General features: G+C 39.0%; 1 protein-coding gene across 4 annotated transcripts in view; it reads right to left on the bottom strand.

Moving 5' to 3' along the window:
* Positions 1-24,762, bottom strand: part of LOC128645753 (diacylglycerol kinase delta) — a 245,823-nt gene that overhangs the window by 99,492 nt on the left and 121,569 nt on the right. For all 4 annotated transcript variants that reach the window (XM_053698976.1, XM_053698975.1, XM_053698977.1 and 1 more), the window contains 4 exons: positions 18,790-18,870; positions 17,002-17,106; positions 16,665-16,797; positions 14,340-14,446 (listed from right to left, as the gene is read on the bottom strand). In XM_053698976.1, coding sequence (XP_053554951.1) covers positions 14,340-14,446; positions 16,665-16,797; positions 17,002-17,106; positions 18,790-18,870 — 426 coding nt within the window. The remainder of the gene's footprint in view (positions 1-14,339; positions 14,447-16,664; positions 16,798-17,001; positions 17,107-18,789; positions 18,871-24,762) is intronic.

Raw genomic sequence — 24,762 nt, 5'->3', positions numbered from 1 at the left:
ATTTATTTGATAGGAGACTCCTCACTTCTTCATCTTGTAAATCACATCTATAGTTCCCACCTTGCAAAGGCAATAAAGTTTTACATTTGGATATGTTATCAACAAGTAACTTTATTTGTATCTTCACGCTGAGGAGCAGTAAACTTGTGTATCTTGACACATGGGCCTCTATTTATCAAGCTGTCAACCGCAAATATGCTGGAATTCCGCAGCGTATTTGTGGCGAGCCTGATTCGCCTTAGTTATCAAACCCTACAGACCAGCAAAAGTAGAATTTAGTGACGTAACATACGATCCGCCGGACTCAGTCCGACACAGATCGATGCTTACGTCACTACAGATGTTCCGAACGCAAGTTTGGCACAATCTGACTACTTTTGGAAGTTATCAAATTCCTACCAGGTACGCTCGGCACTTTTCCGGCCCAGCGTACCTGGTTTTCAATCCAGGAATCAATGGGAATCGGAAAGCAGTGAAAGCTTATGTTCGCTGCTGCCCGATATCCCATTGATTTCTATGGGAAATGTCTACACCTAACACCCTAACATGTACCCCGAGTCTAAACACCCCTAATCTGCCCCCCCTACACCGCCGCGACTAAATAAAGTGTTTAACCCCTAAACCGCCGGTCCCGGAGCCCACCGTCACCTACATTATACTTATTAACCCCTAATCTGCCACCCTATACCGCCGCAACTCTAATAAATGTATTAACCCCTAAATCACCGCTCCCGGAGCCCACTGCAACTCTAATAAAGTGTTTAACCCCTAATCTGCCGCTCCCGGAGCCCACGCCTACTACATTATATTTATTAACCCCTAATCTGCCCCCCACACCGCCGCCACTTACCTACATTTATTAACCCCTAATCTGCCGCCCCAACGTCGCCGCTACTATATTAAATTTATTAACCCCTAAACCCAAGTCTAACCCTAACCCTAACACCCACTAATGTAAATATAATTTAAATATATCTAAATAAAATTACTATCATTAAATAAATTATTGCTATTTAAAAATAAATACTTACATATAAAATAAACAGATAGCTACAATATAACAAATAGTTACATTGTAGCTAGCTTAGGATTTATTTTTATTTTACAGGCAACTTTGTATTTATTTTAACTAGGTACAATAGTTATGTAAATAGTTATTAACTATTTAATAGCTACCTAGTTAAAATAAAGACAAAATTACCTGTAAAATAAAACGTAACCCAAGTTACAATTACACCTAACACTACACTATAATTAAATTAATTCCCCTAAACTAAATACAATTAAATACGATTAAAACAATTATCTAAAGTAAAAAAAAAACCCACTAAATTACAGAAAATAATAAAAGAATTAAAAAAATGAAACTAATTATACCTAATCTAATCCCCCATATAAAATAAAAAAGCCCCCCAAAATAATAAAAATCCCTACCCTATTCTAAATTACAAATAGCCCTTAAAAGGGCTTTTTGCCGGGCATTGCCCCAAAGTAATCAGCTCTTTTACCTGAAAAAAAAGTACAATACCCCCCAACATTAAAACCCATCACCCACACACCCAACCCTACTCTAAAACCCACCCAATCCCCCCTTAAAAAAAACTAACACTAACCCCTTAAGATCACCCTACCTTGAGACGTCTTCACCCAACCAGGCCGAAGTCCTCCACGAAGCCGGGTGAAGTGGTCCTCCAGACGGGCAGAAGTCTTCATCCAAGCCGGGAAGAAGAGGTCCTCCAGACGGGCGGGTCCATCTTCAAGCCATCCAACGCGGAGCATCCATCTCGGCCGACGACTAACGACGGATGAAGGTTCCTTTAAATGATGTCATCCAAGATGGCCTCCCTTGAATTCCAATTGGCTGATAGAATTCTATCAGCCAATCGGAATTAAGGTAGGAAAAATCCTATTGGCTGATGCAATCAGCCAATAGGATTGAGCTCGCATTCTATTGGCTGATTGGAACAGCCAATAGGATTTTTTGTACCTTAATTCCGATTGGCTGATAGAATTCTATCAGCCAATCAGAATTGAAGGGACCCCATCTTGGATGATGTCATTTAAAGGAACCTTCATTCAGTGTTAGCCGTCGGATGAAGAGGATGCTCCGCGTCGGATGTCTTGAAGATGGACCCACTCCGCGCCGGATGGAAGACTTCTGCCCGTCTGGAGGACCACTTCGCCTGGCTTGGATGAAGACTTCTCCCGGCTTCGTTGAGCACTTCGGCCCGGTTGGATGAAGACTTTCTTCCGGTAAGGTGATCTTCAAGGGGTTAGTTTTAGGTTTTTTTAAGGGGGTATTGGGTGGGTTTTAGAGTAGGGTTGAATGTGTGGGTGGTGGGTTTTAATGTTGGGGGGAATTTGTAATCTTTTTTACAGGTAAAAGAGCTGATTACTTGGGGCAATGCCATGCAAAAGGCCCTTTTAAGGGCTATTTGTAATTTAGTGTAGGGTAGGGTTTTTTTATTTTGGGGGGGCTTTTTTATTTTGTTAGGGGTATTAGATTAGGTGTAATTTATTTAAAAATCTAGTAATTTGTTTATTATGTTCTGTAATTTAGTGTTTGTTTTTTTGCACTTTAGATAATTTAATTTAATTGTATTTAATTTAGGGAAATAATTTAATTATAGTGTAGTGTTAGGTGTTAGTGTAACTTAGGTAAGGTTATATTTTACAGGTCAATTTGTCTTTATTTTAGCTAGGTAGTTTATTAAATAGTTAATAACTATTTAGTAACTATTGTACCTAGTTAAAATAAATACAAACTTGCCTGTAAAATAAAAATAAAACCTAAGCTAGCTACAATGTAACTATTAGTTATATTGTAGCTAGCTTAGGGTTTTTTTTATAGGTAAGTATTTCGTTTTAAATAGGAATAATTTAGTTAATGATAGGAATTTTATTTAGGGGGGGTTAAGGTTAGGGTTATACTTAGGTTTAGGGGTTAATACATTTAGAATAGTAGCGGCGATGTTGGGGCGGCAGATTAGGGGTTAATAAATATAATGTAGGTGTCAGCGATGTTGGGGGCAGCAGATTAGGGGTTAATAGTTATAATGTAGGTGTCGGCTATGTCGGAGGCGGCAGATTAGGGGTTAATAAGTATAATGTAGGTGTCGGCGATGTCGGGGTGGCAGATTAGGGGTTAATAAGTGTAAGATTAGGGGTGTTTAGACTTGGGGTTCATGTTAGGGTGTTAGGTGTAAAAATAAATTTTATTTCCCCATAGGAATCAATAGAGCTGCGTTAGGAGCCAAACGCTGCTTTTCTGCAGGTGTTAGACTTTTTTTCAGCCGGCTCTCCCCGTTGATTCCTATGAGGAAATCGTGCACGAGCATGCACAACCAGCTCACCGCTAACGTAAGCAGCGCTGGTATTGGAGTGAGAGGTGGAGCAAAATTTTGCTCAAAGCTCACTTTTTGTCTGTTAACGCCGTAATACCAGCGCTGTCTTAAGTGAGCGGTGAGCATAAACTGCTCGTTAGCACCGCATAGCCTCTAACGCAAAACTCGTAATCTAGGTGTTAGTGTTTTGCGTATTTGATTTGTAGCATTATACAGTTATAAAAAAGAAAATGTAAAACAAAAGAGCCAACGTAAGTTAACATATAGGCCCCAATTTATCAAAGTCTGGCGGACCTGATCCGACAGTGCGGATCAGGTCCGCCAGACCTCGCTGAATACGGCGAGCAATACGCTCGTCGTATTCAGCATTGCACCAGCAGCTCACAAGAGCTGCTGGTGCAACGCCGCCCCCTGCAGACTCACGGCCAATGGGCCGCCAGCAGGGGGGTGTCAATCAACCCGATTGTACTCGATCGGGTTGATTTCCGGCTATGTCTGTCCGCCTGCTCAGAGCAGGCGGACAGGTTATGGAGCAGCGGTCTTTGTGACCGCTGTTTCATAATTGCTGTTTCTGGCGAGCCTGCAGGCTCACCAGAAACACGGGGCATCAAGCTCCATTCAGAGCTTGATAGATAGGCCCCATAAAGTCTAACAGTACATTACCTAAGATATGCAAAATGTACATTTCTCTATTTGTGCTATTGGCAAAACTTTTAACAAATTATTCCAGTATATGAATTGGAGGACTCTGCACAGAACGTGTTAATTCAGAGCAGATTCATTTTATGAGATACCTTATTCTTTGCTGCTGTTACAAAGGTGGTGAGAATGGGAATATTTATGTATAACATGGAAGTCACGGTGCAGAGTTCAAGATCACTGGCACAGTGCACCCCAGGAATATTAATAGACAAATAAATATATTTTAAAATACTCTCTTTTTTATTTTTGCAAAAATAAACAGAATTTTTACTTTTCTGTATTTAATATAAAAAAATCCACACCTTGCTTTCTTTTAAAGTGACGTGAAACCCAATTTTTTTTATGATTCGGACAGTGCATACAATTTTAAACAACTTTCCAATTTACTTCTATCATAAATTTTGTTTTATTTTCTGTGTATCCTTTACAGAAGAAGTAGCAATGCACTACTGGGAGCTAGCGGAACACATTGGTAAGCCAATGGCAAGAGGCATATATGCGCTTCCATCAATCAGCAGCTAGCTCCCAGTGCCTGAGCCTACCTAGGAATGCTTTTCAACAAAGAAAAAGAACTAAGCAACTTAGATATAAGAAGTTGTTTACAATTGTATGCTCTATCTGAATCATGAAATAAATGTTCAGGGTTTGATGTCCCTTTAATATCTGTTTTGATAGAGTCCAATAATTTCCACTAAGTTCAGTAAACTTTGACAGTATCTGAAATATTCCTTCAATTTTGATTTTGGTCTTTTATTGCTTATATGCAATTCAAACCTGCAAGTTAGCAAGTTAATAAGCTCATTCAAAGGGATACAAATAAATGCTAAATAAATGCTAGATAGAATGGTGTATTCATAGAAAAGATTACCCTAAAAATAATATTTAGATGCATTTCAATATTGAAAAACTAATTGTAAAGTTTTAGTGTCGATAACGTAATTTGCGTCACTACGTTGTAACCTTGGTTTCCTTCTCTGCTGAGACCAATTAGCGTCAGCTATAAATGGGCAAGAGGGTATTACCAATTACTTTGTGGAATATAGTTGTGTCTGGAGTCTGCACTACAGTAGATTTGCATAATCAACACATGCATGATAAAAAGACAATGCAATAGCACTTAGGGGCATATTTATCAAGCTCCGTACGGAGCTTGATGCCCCGTGTTTCCGTTCAGTGTAATCTTACAAAATGTCTAACATTTAGGAGCATATTTATCAAGCCCTTGAGAAAGACAGTTCCGGCTAACTAGGAAGACGCTCCAAACAGTGGTAAGTAAATTCAAAAGATTTCTTTATTCAAAGCACTGTGCACTAAAAACAAAGAGCGGACAATAGCTAGAAATGACCTCCACCCAAATCAAGTAGTGGTCACATAAAGGCAGTAACAGCAGACGCGTTTCATGCGGGTCCACCGCACTTGATCACTGCTTAGCATAAGAAACTGCCTATAGTCTATTTAAAGGGGCATATAATTAGGCAATTAACATCATATGTGTCCAACTTAGTAATTCATAAAGCCTTAAACAATTAATCCCTAATTCATAGACTGTAATGTACAGGACACAGGAAGGTTTGCACACACAACAATACAAGTTTATACTTATATAAACAATCAAAAACAACAAAAAACAGCAAAAATAACAAAACATGAAAGGGGAGCAAAGTAGATAATCGATTCAATCTCAAGAAAAATTACAAACAATTATTATTATATATACATAGTTTCTAATTCATGATTTATAATATTTAATTTTTAATTATTAATTTTTATAATTCTTATAATTTAGTGAACAGTAACAGATGAAAGAAGGGGCAAATGAGGTATCATATATTGTTGATACTATTATTTAATTATAACTCAAATTCAAATTTAATTTTAATTTCAATTCAAATATTGGCTTAATTGCTATAGTACACAAAAACCAAAAAAATTTTTGTGTTTATTTAAACAAAGAGATTGACATCGGCTTCAACATTCAAGCCAAGAGGGGTCCTAGTATTGAGATGAAAAATCCATCTAACCTCCTTTTTGCTTAAATAATGTTCTCTGTCCCCACCTCTCTTGGAGAAAGGAACATGATCAATTGCTTGGAAATTTGCCAGGCTAGAATTTCCCAAATGTTCAAATTTAAAATTTAAAATGGGTGGCAACAGAGGTGAACACATCAGGGTCCTCAATGTCCCTGATGTGCTCCAACACCCGATCTCTTAACCTCCTCTTGGTTTTCCCCAAATATTGTATTTTACATTCTTTGCACGTCATAAGATAGACTATATGTGTGGAATTGCAGTTTAGTCTAAATTTAATTTTATATTCTTTGTTAGTACTATGGGACACAAAACTGTCTCCCTCCGTTACGTAGTCACATGTTTTACATCTGGTAGCCCTACATCTATAGAAACCCATCCTAGGTTTCAACCAAGATTGTATCTTCCTGTCAGGCAGGGAAGAGGGGGCTACATAATCTCTTATAGTCAAGGCTTTTTTAGGTACAAATTTTATACCTTCTGCCACTACTTTTTCTAATACAGTATCTGTATGAAGAATCGGGAGGCTTTCACGAATGATGTCACAAACTTCTCGGAACTCCAGACTGTATGGAGTACTGAAAATGATATTTTTACAGACATCATTAGCCTTTCCCTCTCTTTCAACTTTCCTATATACGAGAAGGTCCTCTCGTGGTATAGCATCAACTATCTCTTTTGTATTTAGTAGAAGGGCATCCTTATACCCTCTTTCAAGAAGTCTGTCGTGCAGTTTTTTACTTTGTTGCTGATACAAAGATTCATTCGAACAAATACGTTTTGTACGAATGAATTGACTTTTGGGAATAGCATTCAAAACGTGTTTTGGATGACAAGATTTATAATTGAGAATTGTGTTCCCACTGGTGGGTTTGCGATACAAATTAGTAACAATGTTATTTCCTTCAATCGTTAGCTCAATGTCAAGAAACTGTATTTTAAGAGGGTCCTGAACCCCCACAAAAATAAGATTGAAGTTATTGCAATTCAAATAATCAAAAAAGGAAATTGTTGATTTCTCATCTCCATCCCAAATAAATAATAAGTCGTCTATATAGCGACCAAAGTAAACTATATGATGACGAAAAGGATTACTATCTGCATAGACGTGGAACTGCTCCCACCATCCCATATAGAGATTGGCGTAGGAAGGGGCAAACTTTGCCCCCATAGCCGTTCCACGTCTCTGCAGATAGTAAGATCCCTCAAACAAAAAATAATTGTGGGAGAGAAGAAATTCAATGACACAAACAAGAAAATGTTTGTAGTCTTCAGAATAATTCGACATTCTATTCAGAATGTGTGAAATAGATTGCAGTCCCAAATGATGGGGAATCGATGTATACAGTGATGATACATCTACTGTTATAAACCGATAAGATGGTTTCCATTGTATGGATTGCATGGCACATAGCACCTGTGTGGAATCTTTAATATAACTAGTCAAATCACCCACCAAGGGTTGCAAAAATAAATCCACCAACTCAGAGGTGGGCTCCAAAAGAGAGCCCACTCCTGATATGATGGGTCGGCCAGGGGGATGAACCTCGTCCTTATGTAGCTTTGGGAGGAAATAGAAGATGGGTACTCTAGGGTTTTGTTTTAATAGGTAATCCATTTGAATATCCTTTATCAAACCTATTTGTTTTCCCAACAGTAATACCCTCTCCAATCTCCTCCCAAACACAAAAGTAGGATCAGAATCCAGTTTTTCATAGACCTCAGCATCCCTAAGCTGTCGTTTAGCCTCAAAAAGGTAGTACTCCCTGTCCATGACAACGACATTCCCACCTTTGTCAGATGCCTTAATGACTATATTGTGGTTTTCTTTTAGGGATGCCAAGGCCTTGAAATGTTTGTCACTGAGATTTTTATTGAACCTATTTGATTTTTTCTTTTTTCTAGATTCAACTTTACAAGACAGAGCTATCAATTTTTTCTCAATTGTTCTTTGAAAAACATCTATATTTTTACCCCTAGTATGTACGGGGTAAAAATTACTTTTTCTATTTAATCTCACCTCAGGATGAGTTTCTCCCTGTGCAGTGTTACAACCCATATTGTCATCCATTAATTGCATTAACTCAGTAAGTGTGCACTGATCATCAAAATTTAGTGCATTGGATGCACTATCAGAGCCAGATTTAACCAAATCATCCGCAATGCCCACAGTTTCCTCCACATTACCATCTTCCACAAAAAAATGTTTTTTCAATGTGAGTTTTCTCACAAAACTGTTTACATCTAAGATGGTATCAAAGAGGCTGAAGTGGGTAGTCGGAGAGAAATTCAAACCCTTACTTAAAACCTCCTCTTCATACTTGTTAAGTTCATACTGTGACAGATTAATTACATTTTTTAAACATACTTGCGGACCTGAGTCCGATTTGTTCTCATATGATATGTCCTTACTCTCTTTTCTTTTTCTTCCTCTACTACCCCTTCTTGTTTTTTTCTTTTTGGTCTGACATCTAAACCCACTTCGTTTTTTGAAGCCCCTTCCATCTCAACACTAGGAATATCTAATACTGATGTTATTCTGACCTCAGCCGCTCCCTCCCCATTAGACTCATGGTCGGTGGTATCCTGATCATATTCTGTCTCAGCAAATCTTACTTTTTTAGCTGATTTATTTTCATTTCTTTTATTAAAGGTACGTTTATCACCCTGAGTTTTGTGAGGTGCTGCAGACCACCTATACACCCTATTTGATTCATAGTCTCTTTTGTCACGTGACAACTTAGTTTTCTTGAAGTCCCACAATTCTTTGGAAAACTTTTGCATATTGGCTTCAAATTTGGTGTCATACTCTTTAAATACAGGGTCAGTCTGTAGGTTTTGTAGGTCAGTTTGTACTGCTTTAATTAAAGTGATAAGTTCTTGTCTCTGTTGTTTTTTAAATTCTATAAGAAGGTCCATTAAAGCAAATGAACAATCATTTAGAATCTTGTTCCACTTCAATATAAAGTCTGAATCATTAACTGTGAAGGATGGGAATTTCCTTATCCTAAGGCCTCTTGGGATACGTTGATTTTTTTTGTATAATAGAAAAGCCTTAATGTCCAGATCTAATTTTATATCTTTTCTACGAAGCTCATCAATATGGAAAAAGAGGCTGTCAATGGTGTTTTCATTATCAGTAGAGAGGTGATCCAAGTCCTCATCATAATGATATAGAGTGGCTTCCAAGTCTCTTAGTACAAAACAATCCTGTGTCTCAGACATAGCTAAAGTCCAGCCCCTGAAGGTTCGCCGGAAACAGAAGTTATCAAGAAGTTATGAAGCAGTGATCTAAAGACCGCTGCTCCATAACCTGTCCTCCTGCTCTGAGGCAGCGGACAGAAATCAACCCGATCAAATACGATCTGCAGGGGGCAGTATTGCACCAGCAGTTCACAAGAACTGCTGGTGGAATGATAAATGCAGAGAGCGTATGCTGTCTGCATTTATCGATGTGCAGCGGACATGATCCGCTATATCGGATCATGTCCGCTCACACAATCATAAATATATCCTTACAGGCCCATTTATCAAGCTCCGTACAGAGCTTGAAGGGCCGTGTTGCTGGCGAGTCTTCAGACTCGCCAGAAACACAACTTATGAAGCAGCGGTCACAAAGACCGCATCTCCATAACCCTGTCCGCCTGCTCTAAGCAGGCGGACAGGAATCGCCGGAAATCAACCCGATCGAATACGATCGGGTCGATTGACACCTCCCTGCTGGAGGCCGATTGGCCGCGAGTCAGCAGGGGGCGGCTTTGCGCCAGCAGCTCTTGTGAGCTGCTGGTGCAATGTTAAATGCGGAGAGCATATTGCTCTCTGCATTTAGCGAGGTCTTGCGGACCTGATCCGCAGTGTCGGATCAAGTCCGCAAGCTCTTTGATAAATGGGCCTGTTAGTCTGAACTTCAAATGGGTAGTAGATTTTTTTCTGACAAATTTCAAAGTTATGTCTATTTCCACTCCTCCTGTATCATGTGACAGCTTTCAGCCAATCACAAATGCATATACGTATATACTGTGAATTCTTGCACATGCTCAGTGCTAAAATTTTAAATATAAAAGTCTGTGCAAATTTTGTTAATGGAAGTAAATTGGAAAGTTGTTTATAATTTTGTGCTCTATCTGAATCCTGAAAGTTTAATTTTGACTTTAGTGTCCCTTTGAATGATAGAATATTACAAAGTGTTTAATGCCCCTTTCGTACTACATACACCTATCTCAAGTATTTTGAATCATCAAGGATTAATTCTGGAAATTTGAGCAGATTTGGATCAATTACTGCTCAAATCCCTTATTGTAATTTAACCCCTTAAGGACCACAGCACTTTTCCATTTTCTGACCGTTTGGGACCAGGGCTATTTTTACATTTCTGCGGTGTTTGTGTTTAGCTGTAATTTTCCTCTTACTCATTTACTGTACCCACACATATTATATACCATTTTTCTTGCCATAAATGGAATTTCAAAAGATACCATTATTTTCACCATATCCTATAATTTACTATAAAATAAATTATAAAATATGATGAAAAAATGGAAAAAACAACACTTTTTCTAACTTTGACCCCCAAAATTTGTTACACATCTACAACCACCAAAAAATAACCATGCTAAATAGTTTCTAGATTTTCTCCTGAGTTTAGAAATACCCAATGTTTACATGTGCTTTGCTTTTTTTGCAAGTTATAGGGCAATAAATACAAGTAACACTTTGCTATTTCCAAACCATTTTTTTTTTTTCAAAATTAGCAATAGTTACATTGGAACACTGATATCTGTCACGAATCCCTGAATATCCCTTGACATGTATATATTTTCTTTAGAAGACAATCATAAGTATTGATTTAGGCCCTTTTTGGTATATTTCATGCCACCATTTCACCGCCAAATGCGATCACATAAGAAAAATTGTTCACTTTTTGACAAACTTTTTGACAAACTTTCGGTTTCTCACTGAAATTAGTTACAAACAGTTTGTCCGCGATTATGGCACAAAATGGTTGTAAAAGCTTCTCTGGGATCCCCTTTGTTCAGAAATAGCAGACATATATGGCTTTGGCATTGCTTTTTGGTAATTAGAAGGCAGCTAAATGCCGCTGCGCACCACAATTGTATTATGCCCAGCAGTGAAGGGGTTAATTAGGGAGCTTGTAGGGTTAATTTTAGCTTTAGTGTAGTGTATTAGACAACCCAAAGTATTGATTTAGGCCCTTTTTGGTATATTTCATGCCACCATTTCACCGCCAAATGCGATCACATAAGAAAAATTGTTCACTTTTTCACAAACTTTTTGACAAACTTTCGGTTTCTCACTGAAATTAGTTACAAACAGCTTGTGCAATTATGACACAAATGGTTGTAAATGCTTCTCTGGGATCCCTTTTGTTCAGAAATAGCAGACTTATATGGCTTTGGTGTTGCTTTTTGGTAATTAGAAGGTCGCTAAATGCCGCTGCGCACCACAATTGTATTATGCTCAGCAGTGAAGGGGTTAATTAGGGAGCTTGTAGGGAGCTTGCAGGGTTAATTTTTGCTTTAGTGTAGAGATCAGTCTTCCACCTGACACATCAGACCCCCTGATCCCTCCCAAATAGCTCTCTTCCCTCCCCTACCCCACAATTGTGGCAGAAAGTTTTTATTTATATATATTTTTTTATTTTTTATTTTTAAAAAACATATTCTGCTGTGTAGGATTCCCCCTTAGCCCCCAACCTCCCTGACCCCCTTCCAAAAATCTCTCTAACCCTCCCCCTCTACCTTATTGTGCGCCATCTTTCTGCCAGTACCCAGCTTGCCATAAATTATGGTATTTTTTTATTTTTAATTATTTTTCTGTAGTGTAGCTGCCCCCCCTCAATAACCAACCCCCCACCACCTCCCAGATCCCTTAGATAAAAATTCCTGCCCTCCTCTCTCCCACCTTATCGGAAGCAAATTGTACCATAGTGTAGCGTTCCCACCCCCTGTGTGCGCTCCTTTTGCCCCCGCACGTGATCCTGCCCCCCTCTGATGCACATCCCCCATTGATAGTGGCCCACCCGCCTCCCTGCAACGGCTCCCACCCACCAACGATCGTGACCATCGATGGCCGATGCAGAGAGGGCCACAGAGTGTCTCTCTCTGCATCGGATGACTAAAAAATGTTATTGCAGTTTTGCTTCCACCGCTTGACAACACTAACGACGTACAGGGCACGTCCTTGGTTGTTAACGACCGTTTTTTTTGGAGGACGTACCCTGCACATCGTTGGTCATTAAGGGGTTAAAAAAAAATTACAAAACAGCTAAAATCCCCCACCTGTACTTTTTCAAAGATTAAAGCATAGTAAATGACTATTACACAAAAATGCATAGTTAGATATGACTGTTTATAATGAGATCAATCAACAATACATCCTAAGCAAGTCAAAATAAAAAAAATATATATATTTTTCATAAATGTTTTTTCTTCAAATTCACACATATTTCCCATCAAAATCGCTTCTACACTGTTAAATAAACAGTTTAACCACTTTCTGAAATCCATAATCGTCCTGTACAGCCTTCACCTTAAAAGGATTAAAGAAGATTAACCCACATGTAAATCATTTGAACGCTATGACAAATTTAAGGGACATAAAAGTGCTGTAATGCTTGATCCCCATTTGAAGAGATTAGACCAGGTTTTTTTTTTAAATGGAGCACAGGTGATTAGTAAACATGGTTATTAACCTGTTCTCTCCCGAGGTAATCCTGAAATCTGGCCTGTTAGGGAGGTCTGAGGACAGGTTTGAAAATCACTGGAATAGCAGGTGTTCCCTCTAAGACCAGTTTTGCGAGCGGCCCAGCAGTGAAACAGATAATAATGGAACCACACCTTGCCGTCTGCATTGTGTAGTGTTTGCTAATTGCTTTTATTAACTGTTTCACAGCTGGGCCGCTCACAAAACATAGAAGTACATGTAATGTTTTGACTATAATGGCCCTTTGTTTATTTCAGTTTCAAGCTACCAAAAAGTGAACGTGTGTACATAACTGGGCCATAAGGACTGATTGATAACTGGCTGATAAATAGAATTCCCATTGCTATATTAGTGAACATGTGACATACATGTGACATACATGTCTCACAAGCATAAGTACAAAAACATCAGTTTTACAAATAAAAAAACATGAATATCTGTACATCTTAAAATTCCTTATTTCAGATGCAGCACAGAAAAAAATACTTTAAAGGGAAATGAAATAGCTCTTGCTTTTGTGTAAAACATGAGCTTGCCCCACGTTCCCTTTAAAGGCCAAAATGCAAAATATGTAACAAGGATTTCAAAACCCTGCAAATTCCATGTGATTTCATTTGCAGGTTACAACATTTGATTTTTGGCCTCACCAGGGAGCTTGGGACTAACACAATTTATACACAAAACAAAGAGGTGTTTAATGACCTTTAAAATATCCCTTTTAAAAGTAGTTTGAATCAATACAGTGGAATTAGGTGATACCTTGTAAACACTCTAATTTCAAAATACTTAAAAATGATTGGCACTGCTCGGTAAGAGATTACAAAGGATGACCCCAATTCAAGCTCACTATATCCACTAACCATTTGCAATTCTCCCAAGACATCCCAGGTTACAAAACCCTTAAAGGGACACTGTACCCAAAAATTTTATTTCGTGATTCAGATTGAGCATGAAATTTTAAGCAAATTTTGAATTTACTCCTATTATCAATTGTTTATCATTCTCTTGGTATCTTTATTTGAAATGCAAGAATGTAAGTTTAGATGCCGGCCCATTTTTGGTGAACAACCTGGGTTGTACTTGCTGATTGGTGGATAAATTCATCCACCAATAAAAAAGTGCTGTCCAGAGTTTGAAACCAAAAAAACGTTTAGATGCCTTCTTTTTTCAAATAATGATAGCAAGAGAACGAAGAAAAATTGATAATAGGAGTAAATTAGAAAGTTGCTTAAAATTGCATGCTCTTTCTGAATTACAAAAGAAAAAAATTGGGTTCAGTGTCCCTTTAACCATTTCTAATTCTAAAACAGAAAACAACAATCACTGTTAATACATTCGGCTGATGAGTGTTTCTCAGAAGCAAAACAATACAATGTACAAAGACAATATGTATGGGAAATCTCTAGCTATGATTTTATTCTCTTCTGAACATTCATCATGATGTCACTTGGTTGGTCATGAATATAGTTATAAAAGCATGTCGATATCATAAGATCAATTTGCCTTAACCCTTTAATCATGTCAACTTTTCAAATGCACTCACCCCATCTTCATCTTCTATGATTTCATTTCCGACGGATGCCAGCGTGGTCCACTTGCAGTTATTTATGGCCCTCACGGCACAGCGTTTGTGAGCTTTGAACTTGCAGACTAAAAAAAAAAAAAGAGAAGTGGCACAATGTCAGTCACTCAGTGTAGTGTGTTTATGTCCGTTAAAAATTCCAAAAAAAAGGTTACATGGCAATCAACAATTGCTTGATCTAGGGAATCTTGGATGCTGTTATCTTAAGCTAAGTTATGACATAAGATTGAATAAAATTTCTTTTAAGATTTGTTTAACCCCATCTAAGAATAAAGCAACAACAATTCTAGACTTTTTCTTATTTGGCCTTTTTCGGTTTTACAGGTTATAGATGACAGATCTCCCTACAGAAAAAGAAAACAATGTCTTCATTATTTTTTTAAAGTGACCTTAAGAGTCAAACATTTAAAAATGAATAAAAAAAATATATAAAATACAAAAAAGCTGCAATCAATTAATTATGCAAAACGTGTTTTGTGTATGACAATAGTTAAAGCATTTAAAATATACTGGCCTATATCACAAATGGAGGGTAAAAATGTTAGCACCCTTGTGCGCTAAGATTGCTAGAGCACAATCCTTAGCAATTCCACTTTTACTTTCATATAACAAGTTGAGCTTAAAATGAGAGCTCGAGCAAAAGTCTGATAACATCAGGATGTCGGATATCGCGGGTGCGCTAAATCCCTCAAATAATAGACTTCTATGGGCGTGATGAAAAACTCAGGTGCTGGTTATCGCTCAAGCGCTAACTGAAGGTGCGCTGAGCCGAAGGTGTACTGAGGTGAAATAGTTCTTCACAGTTTTAAACTATGAGGCCTATCAAGCTCTGAATGGAGCTTGAAGGGCCGTGTTTCTGGCGAGTCTTCAGACTCGCCAGAAAAAGGAGTTATGAAGCAGCGGTCTAAAAACCGCTGCTCCATAACCCTGTCCGTCTGCTCTGAGCAGGTGGACAGGAATCGCCGCAATTCAACCCAATCGAAAACTATTGGGTTGATTGACACCCCCTGATGGTAGCCGATTGCCCGCAAGTCTGCAGGGGGCGGCGTTTCACCAGCAGCTCTTGTGAGCTGCTGGTGCAATGCTGAATACAGAGAGCGTATTGCTCTCCGCATTCAGCGAGGTCTTGCGGAACTGATCCGCACTGTCGGATCAGGTACGCAAGACCTTTGTTAAATTGGCCTCTATGCCTGTAAATTAATATCCATCAATCTTAAATTTGCAGTGCTATTATGTCTTGTGCTTAAGTGCAACACATTATTTGTAATATGAGAGATGATAGCACATCCTGAGCTATCCACATAAGGCAAGCTAAAAAAAATCTGTTTCAAATCTAAACTATTTTACCAATGATTTGTAATAATACCAGATGGTTTCCTATTCTTAGCCAGTCACAATATGAATAGCGCACCCTGCGCCTCCAATAATGAAACTAGTAAGAACTGATGTATTTCTCACTGGCAGACGTCACCACAAACATAAAAACAAAAATACTCTTTCTAATGCAGTAAGGAAAAGCATTTACTTTAGTACTGAAAGCAAGATGATATAAACGTTGATGTTTTCAGTAGATGATTAATAAATAATCCTGACTGAGTGCAATGCATTGGTACACTATGGGCTGCAGACCTTTCTGCAAATGGAAGGATCAAATGGCTGTATTGACTGGTATTGTCCTTTTGGATGAAATCAGACTGGTACACTAGAGGACGTGTCAGTTATTTTAGCATGGTATCACTTGATCAACAGAAGACAGTCCCCCTATTATCTGCTTTTCCCCAGTTGAGTGTCTGACATTCTCTAGCTATTATTTTTTATTTTATTGATGCATCTTGTTGTCTAACTACCTCCTGTAATGGTCTATCTTTACAATTCATTGCTTCATAATAACAAAGTATAATATATTCCGACTGCCAGGAATTTCTTTTTCTCTCATCAAGGATTTCTGGTAAGTACGGGGTTAATGTTACCCACAGCAGGCTGGTCACATGGGCATCTATTTAAAGAAACTCACATCACAACATGATCTACAGGCAGGAAGGCACAGAGTCACAGACTCGCTAATCTAGGAGACAGCAGAGATTAATGGGGAACATTAAACTGAGAGAGTCTGTGCATTAATGTAGATTAAAGCTCCATAAAAAGATTACAGTCTATAACATCTTCAAAATATATTTCACAGGGAATGTTTCAAACTGACCAAAGCAACATCTTCAAATATATATTCCTTTTACAGTATATACACCTTTTCTTTATATATCCCTATTGCCCCATAAAACACAGTACCTTCACAGGACAGTCCATGCGAGGTGACTCCTGATAGTGCCTCTCTGCACACATTACAGAAGGTTGGACGGGCATGGGAGCAAGCATACCAGTTGTGCATCCCCGAAAAATGTTCCATATTAAACTGGGTGGTCTACAAGCATAAACAAACTCATTAGTCTGGAGCCAAGTTCCCATGATATAGGTAACAAAACTAGATAGCATTCCACCTCAGAGGTGAGTGCACATGTGCAAAGTTCTGATTTAAAAGAAGGCTGCTCTAGTGTCACAATTACACCCCAGAGGTGGCTGCTCTAGGTTTAACATGTCTCCTAGTAAGTGGGCATCTCCTTCTTACCTCATTGAGTTCCCATTTCTGCACAGATTTCAATGCTCCAATCCAGTCTTCCATCTCTTTCCTGTTCTCCGCACACAGAATGAGCTTACGGAATGGAGTGATGACCTGCGTACCAGCACATGTATTACATACTGACCGTCTCACTGATTGTCATGAACTGACCTATCTGACCTCCTGTGCTCTTCACTTCTCTCTCCTGCTACAAAACCTCATCATTTATTTACTAGTGTTTCCCATATTCATCTCTCTTTCCCTCTGGACATTTGTATCCCTCTATCCTTTCTCTCCATAAATAACTCATTCTAACATCAATCTCTTTACGTCTGTTTCCTTCATCTGCGTCAATATCTGTCTAGTTAAATGTATCTTTCTAATATCTCTGTCCCAGTCTGTCTCCGTCTGCACATATCTTACTATCTATCTATCTATCTATCTATCTATCTATCTATCTATCATCTATCTATTATGTATCTATCTAACCTATTTATTTAACTATTTATAATCTATTTATATATCTCTTTTCCTCCTCCCTGTCTGTCAAGCTGCCCCAGAGAGATCATCAGAGATCTATAAATTATATTGATTAGATACACAACTGAGAGAGAATGAGATAGAGAAAGAACAGGGGATTGACTCAGAGGTGGGGTAGAGATAGCCATTAGACTTAAATAGATGCATACAAACTTTTAGATAATAAAATAAATCTGGTTTGGAACAGAAAGAGAACTGAAAGTGACACAGAGCAGGAAAGCTGAGTGAGAAAGAGAGACAAGGAGGAATCAGGGATCCTAAGAATATGGAGAAGAGAAAGCCAGGGAGGAAAACTGTCAAAAGAAGACAGAAATATAGATTGATGGATAGAATTAGGACAGCCGAAAAATACTGTATTTTTGAGGATTATGGAGAAAACAGTTGCAAGGAACAGTGATGGTGAGAGATTTGGTAAAAAGTCAAAGATGGGAATTACAGAGGGATATGAGAAGGGAACGGTGCGATTGGATATGATATGTATGATAGATATAGGTTAGTGTGACAACATACATTTCAGTTTAGAAAGAGAAAGAGCTGAGCTTTGTATGTGAAATAAGATAGACCACTGAGATATTAGAATACAGTGGACCTTGTGAAGCAGAAAGATGGGAGTGGATAATGCTGAATGATAACAATAAGGGATTGAAACAGTGATGGGGCTAGAGAAAGATGAAAGCAGAGATGAGTGAACAAAGAGAGAAATAATGGTAGCAAGAGAGATAAAGGTAGCACTATGAATGTAAGATGATGGTAGGACTGGAGAGGGAGAGGTAAAAAGGAGAGGAAGACAGATCACAGGTGAGAAACAAAAGAGACAGGCGAAGGGAAGGAGATGAAGGAGGTCTAATAAAGGCGGAAAATGTTGGGAAATTAAAAAGATGAGGGTAAGGAGGAAAGGAGGGAGAGATGGGGTCAACAAGATGATGATGGAGAGCACTGGGTGAGGTCAGCCAAACAGAAGGAATGCAAGAAAAGAAATAAATAATGAGATGACTAAAAATAACTACAAAGAAAACATACAGGTAAATAGAGTGTAATATGTCAGGTCAATATACAACTGCACCTACATTAACAAAACTGTAATAACCAAGTCTTCAGTCCCTAAAGTTCCAATATGATTTCTCTTCGTGTAACTGTAGATGCTCCATAGAATATTAAAGAAATTGAATATACTAGAGCGATAGAACCATCCAGTCACAAAGCACATAGGAACGGATAATGAGGTCCCAAACACTTATCCTACTGGTTCCTACTCACCGTGAAGCTGTTGTTAATATTCTTTGTGCTAGTCTCAGCCACACTGGCATCTGACAGGTCCACTTCATCGAAAATCAAAGACTGCAGGAAAAAATGATTAAAAAGGGCATGAGGCATAGAGTGTGAGGGTAGCAAGAAAACAAGGGACAGCAAAAGGATATGAAAGGTAAAGAGGAAAGAGGGGAGAGTTAAACTGGAGAGACGGAAAGAGAAAAAAAAAAGAATGTTGATAGAGAAAGGAGTATCAGGAGAAATTAAAGACAGAAAACAAAGTGAGAAGATGAAAGAGAGTTAAGCCACATGGAAGGAGTATTACCTAAAACATTAGAGGAAGATGGGTAAGAAAGGGAAGAATGAGAGACAGGAAAAGCAAAACAAAGTTTAGGAGATTACTTTTAATTAGTCAGAGAGTAAAAAGAAAGGTGCAATCAAAATGACAATTAGGCATTGTTACAGGAAGAGATCATATGAAGCGATCAAGGATTACATGGAAAGAACTTTCCATAAAAAGTCACAGCTTGAAGTTATAAGGAGAAACATGAACAGTTATAGGGAGGGTTATATAAATCAATGTTAGGAGCTACAGAGTGCGTTATATGATATAAAGAAATACCTAAATTATAATAGGCCAGATATTTTTCTAAACAAGTGAGCGAGTCAGTAAATGACTGTGCTACTGAACAACATAAGCAGGGAAGTACATAATATAACGCATGTTGTTAGGGGACATTTGATTTTAATGTCTTTTATTAAAGTTTGTTTTACCCTTTTGTTTGATTAGCTCTCCAATTATTGTTTTATTTAAAATGCATTTAGTTAATTTATATATAATACGTATGCGTATAATAAGTATATATTTAATTTTTCCCACAAATATGTATGGTGTTTAATACCAATTAAGCTAAGAAATATGGGTTTTATGTGTCATTATTTTTATATTCATTTGAAAAAAGAAAAAAAAGATTGAAACTGGATACTCTATTTTGTGTTTTGTAGCCCCACCTCCTAAAATCTCTTATAGGTGATCATGGGATATCCACCAGCAAACCCCAATTCAGTACAATATAATCTGTGAAATATGGCAAATAATCCACGAATATCTGCAAATTATGGAGGGATTATACTAACCATTTCATACCTCCCAACATTTAAAGGGACATGAAACACACATATTTTGATTTCATGATTCAAATAGAGCTTGTGATCTTAAACAAATTTCCAATTTACTTCCATTTTTTTATTTGTTTTGTTCCCTTGGGATCCTTTGTTGAAAAGCATACCCAGGTGAGCTTAGGAGCTGCTGATTGTTTGTTGCACATATTTGCTTCATGTTATTGTCTTACCCAGTGTGTTAACTATCTCCCAGTAGTTCATTGCTGCTTCTTCAACAAAGGATACTAAGAGAATGAAGCAAATTTGATCATAGAAATAAATTGGAAAGATTTGTTTGGGGTTTCATATCCCTTTAACATCAGGAGTAGCTATGTGCATGTCATTTATAGATGTCACCAAAACTTTGGGAAGTTATTATACAGTTACCCATTATGAGCCAGATTACAGGTGGCCCACTATTTTGCACTTTCACTCACACGCCAGAAGTAAACTTTTAATGCGTGCAGATATTACAAGTAGTAGTATTATAAATTGAAAGTAAAGCCTGACAAGTTCTAACTTCAGGACTTCGGATATCACAACAAATTGGCGCATTTGCCTCATAAAGTTTAACGGAGCATGCTTAAAAAAAAATGCTAACCCGACACCGCGTTAAACCTACAGTGCTACACCCGAAAGTAGTTATGAATAGTTCACATTCCACAATGTCATCAATTACTAGTGGGAATATCACTCCTGGCCAGCAGGAGGAGGCAAAGAGCACCATAGCAAAGCTGTTAAGTGTCACTCCCCTACCCATAATCCCCAGTCATTCTGTTTGCCTCTGTCAATGGAGGAGGTGAAGTTCTGGTGTCTGAAGAAAATTGGATTTCTTTTGCTACAAGCAAGATTTTTTGGGTCTAGTTGTAGTCCACGTTAATCTCTTCAGTAGGGTAGTGGTGGTTTAAAGCAGTTAGGAACTTGTGAGGTGGGCCTTGCTGCATTTTCCTAACATATTTGCTACCCATAGTATAAAAAGCCAGAGTAGGCTTACGCTGTACTTTCTTTTTTCTACAGGTCTCTGCGAGGAGTATGTGTCCTCTCACACCTTGTAAGTTGTAGTCCTGCTTGACAGCTAATATGCATGAAAGTGCCTTTTTGTCTTCTAGGCTTGGAGACTGTGCACTTAATAAGATAAGATGCAACATTATCTGGGACATAATATATCCTTTCTAAGGCAGGCAGGGAGCAGGCACTTCCTTTGTGACTTATTTGATTGTGGGCTATTTGTTATTACCATGCAAGTTAAGAGTGTCTCATGTGTTCAATGGTTGGTTCATTGTATGTTATCCTGCACTGTTTATCATTTGGGTTAACAGTTCACTGGGGCTTAAAACGTTGGCCTTTAAGCTGTGGCTTTAACGTTTGTCTCACCGGCTATCCACCATTACAGCAGGGCAGGGAGAAGATCAGCGGGCTATTTTTAGGCAGAGAAGAAACACACACTTGGATTTGTTTGTGCAATTTCTTGTCGGCATGGCACATGACCCGCTTCCTCTTCAATGCTTTAGCGGAGTGGCATCCTTTCTTATGCCGACAGCTTCTGCATAATTCCTTTATTCCTGAGGCTACCATGCAAGTTATTAATCTGGGAGCCAGGATATCTGGCTTCGCTGTGCTAGCCTGCAGGGTGTTGTGGCTAAAATCTTGGTCAGCGGATGTTATCTACAAGTACAAGCTTTTGGCGCTTCCTTACAAGGGTCTGGCAGAAATAATTTCCAATTTTTCTGGTGGAAAAGGTGTTTTTTCTACCACAAGATAAGAAGAACAGACCTAAGGGACGTCAAGTAATTTTCGTTCCTTTCATAACTTCAAAGAAAAGTCTTCTTCTTCCTCTTCCAAGCAGGAAAAGTCTAAGTCTTCTTGGAAACCCACTCAGCCTTGGAACAAGGGAAAGCAAGCTAAGAAATCTGCATCTGAGTCTAAATCAGCATGAAGGGCTAGCCCCCGATACGGGATCGGATCAAGCTTGAATACGAGATGTCCCAGATCCATGGGTTGTGGACATAGTATCTCAGGGCTACAAAATAGAATTCAAGATTTTTCCTTCCTGTAAAGGAACAGGGCCTAGGATCTGTTTGTGGTTCCCAAAAAAGAGGGAACTTTTCGACCCATCTTAGACCTAAAGTACCTTGACAAGTTTCTCAGGGTACAATCCTTCAAAATAGAAACTATTCATTCCATTGGTCCAAAAAGGTCAGTTCATGACGACCATAGATCTGAAGGATGTGTATCTTCATGTTCCCATCCACAGGAATCATCACAAGTTCCTGAGATTCACCTTTCTAGATAAACACTTTCAGCTTGTGGCTCTTCCGTTTGACCTTGCCTCAGCTCCCATAATTTTCTAAGGTTCTGGGAGCTCTCCTGGCAGTGATCAGGTCTTGGGAAATTGCCCTACCTGGGCGACATATTGGTTCAGGCTCCATCTTTTCAACAAGCAAACTCTCATACAGAGATTTTGTTGTCTTTTCTCTGTTCCCTCCGTTGGAAAGTGAATCTGTAAAATAGTGCCTTTGTTCCAGCTACAAGGGCAGTTTTCTTTGGGACCATAATAGCATCCCTATCTATGAAAATATTTCTGACAGAGTTCAGAAAATGCCTCTGGTTGCAGTCAACTGTTCAGCCATCAGTAGCTCAATGTATGGAGGTAATTGGTCTGATGGTCGCTTCCATGGACATAATTACCTTTGTTTGATTCCTTTTGAGAGTTCTGCAGTTTTGCATGCTCAGACAATGGAATGGGGATGATGCGGATCTGTATCAGAAGATAGATCCAGTCGACAAGAGACTCTCTCCTGTGGTGGTTTTCTCAGGAGCTTCTGTCTCAGGGCACGTGCTTCCAGAGACCTTGCTGCATGATTGTGACCATGGACGCCAGCCTGCTGGGCTGGGGAGCAGTCTGGGATTTGTTAAAGGCGCAGGGACTTTGGACTCGGGAGGAGCCTGCTCTCCCCATAAACATCTTGGAGTTGAGAGTGATTTACAATGTTCTGAGGGCTTGGCCTAAGTTGTCCTTGACCCAATTTATCAGGTTCCAGTCTGACAACATCACCTCAGTGGCTTACATCAACCACCAAGGAGGAACTTGGAATTCCATAGCCATGAATGAGGTGGCTCGGATTGTTCAGTGGGTGGAAGCTTACAATTGTTCTCTATCTGCCATCCACATTCCTGGAGTGGACAACTGGGAAGCGGAGTTCCTGAGCAGACAGACATTTCTTTCCGGAGAGTGGGCTCTCCATACGGAGGTGTTCTCCAGGTTAACCCTAAATTGGGGGGTGCCGGAGTTGGATCTGATGGCGTCTCGTAAGAACGCCAAGCTTCCAAGGTACAGTTCAAGGTCAAGAGATCCTCAAGTCGGTCTGATAGATGATCTGGCGGTTCTTTGGTATTTCAGTCCAGCATACCTGTCTCCTCTATTTGCTCTCCTTCCATGAGTCATTACTCGGGAGAGAGCGTCGGTAATTCTAATAGCTCCTGTATGGTCTCGCAGGATCTGGTTTACAGACCTAGTGAAAATGTAATTTCTTCCACCTTGAAGGTTGCCTCTGAGGAAGGACCTTCTAGCTCAGGGTCCATTCCTTCATCCAAATCTCGTTTCTCTGAGGCTGACTGCTTGGAGATCAAACGCTTAGTTCTGTCTAAGTCTGAGACCGTGATTCAGACTCGCAAGCCTGTTACTAGAAAGATTTACCGTAAGGTATGGAGTAAATACCTTTATTGGAGTGAATCCAAGGGCTACACTTGGAGTAGGGTCAGGATTCCTAGGATTTTGTCTTTTCTCCAGGAAGGTCTGGAGAAGGGTTTGTCAGTCAGTCTGATGGGTCAGATTTCTGCATTACCTATTATTGATTACACAAGCATCTGGCGGATGTGCCAGATGTGCAATCTTTTTGTCAGGCACTGGTTGAGAATCAGGCCTATGCTTAAGTCTGTTGCTCCTCCTTGGAGCCTTAACCTTGTTCTTAAAGTTTTGCTGCAGGCTCCATTTGAGTTATTGCATTCCATAGAGATTAAGTTATCTTGGAAGGTTTTGTTTCTTTTTGCTATCTCTTCTGCTCTGAGAGTCTCAGAACTCACAGCTTTGCAGTGTGATTTGCCTTATCTTATCTTTCTTGCTGATAAGGCGGTTCTTCATAATTAGTTAGGTTTTCTTCTGAAAGTGGTTTCGGATAGAAATCAGGAAATTGTTGTTCCTTCTCTATATCCTAATCCTTCTTCTCATAAGGAACGTCGGTGGAACAACTTGGATGTTGTGTGTGCTATAAAATTCTTTCTACAGGCGACTAAGGATTTTCACATGTCCTCTGCCCTGTTTGTTTGTTTCTCTGGAAAGCGTAAAGGTCAGAAGGCTACTGCTACTTCTCTTTCCCTCTGGTTGAGAAGTATAATTTGTTTTGCTTATGAGACTGCTGGTCAGCAGCCTCCTAAGAGAATTACAGCTCGTTGCACGAGGGCTGTCTCCTCTTCTTGGGTTTTCAAATATGAAGCTTCTGTGGAACAGATTTGCAAGGCTGCAACTTGGTCCTCTCTGCATACTTTTTCGAAATTTTCCAAATTTGATACTTTTGCCTCGGCCGAGGCCTCGTTTGTGAGATAGGTTCTTCAAGCGGTGGTGCCTTCTGTTTAGGTCTGCCTGTTTTGTTATCCCTAGTCATCTGTGTTCTCTAGCTAGGGTATTGGTTCCCACTAGTAATTGATGATGTTTTGGACTCTCCATATCTTAGGAAAGAAAACAAAATGTATGCTTACCTGATAAATTTATTTATTTCCGGATATGGAGAGTCCACGACCCCACCCTTTAATTTACGGCAGTCA

This window comes from Bombina bombina, chromosome 1, assembly GCF_027579735.1.
Source record: "Bombina bombina isolate aBomBom1 chromosome 1, aBomBom1.pri, whole genome shotgun sequence".
NCBI classification, from domain to species: Eukaryota; Metazoa; Chordata; class Amphibia; order Anura; family Bombinatoridae; genus Bombina; species Bombina bombina.
Note: the sequence above shows the minus strand (reverse complement) of the source record. Positions and strands in the feature narration are given on the sequence as shown.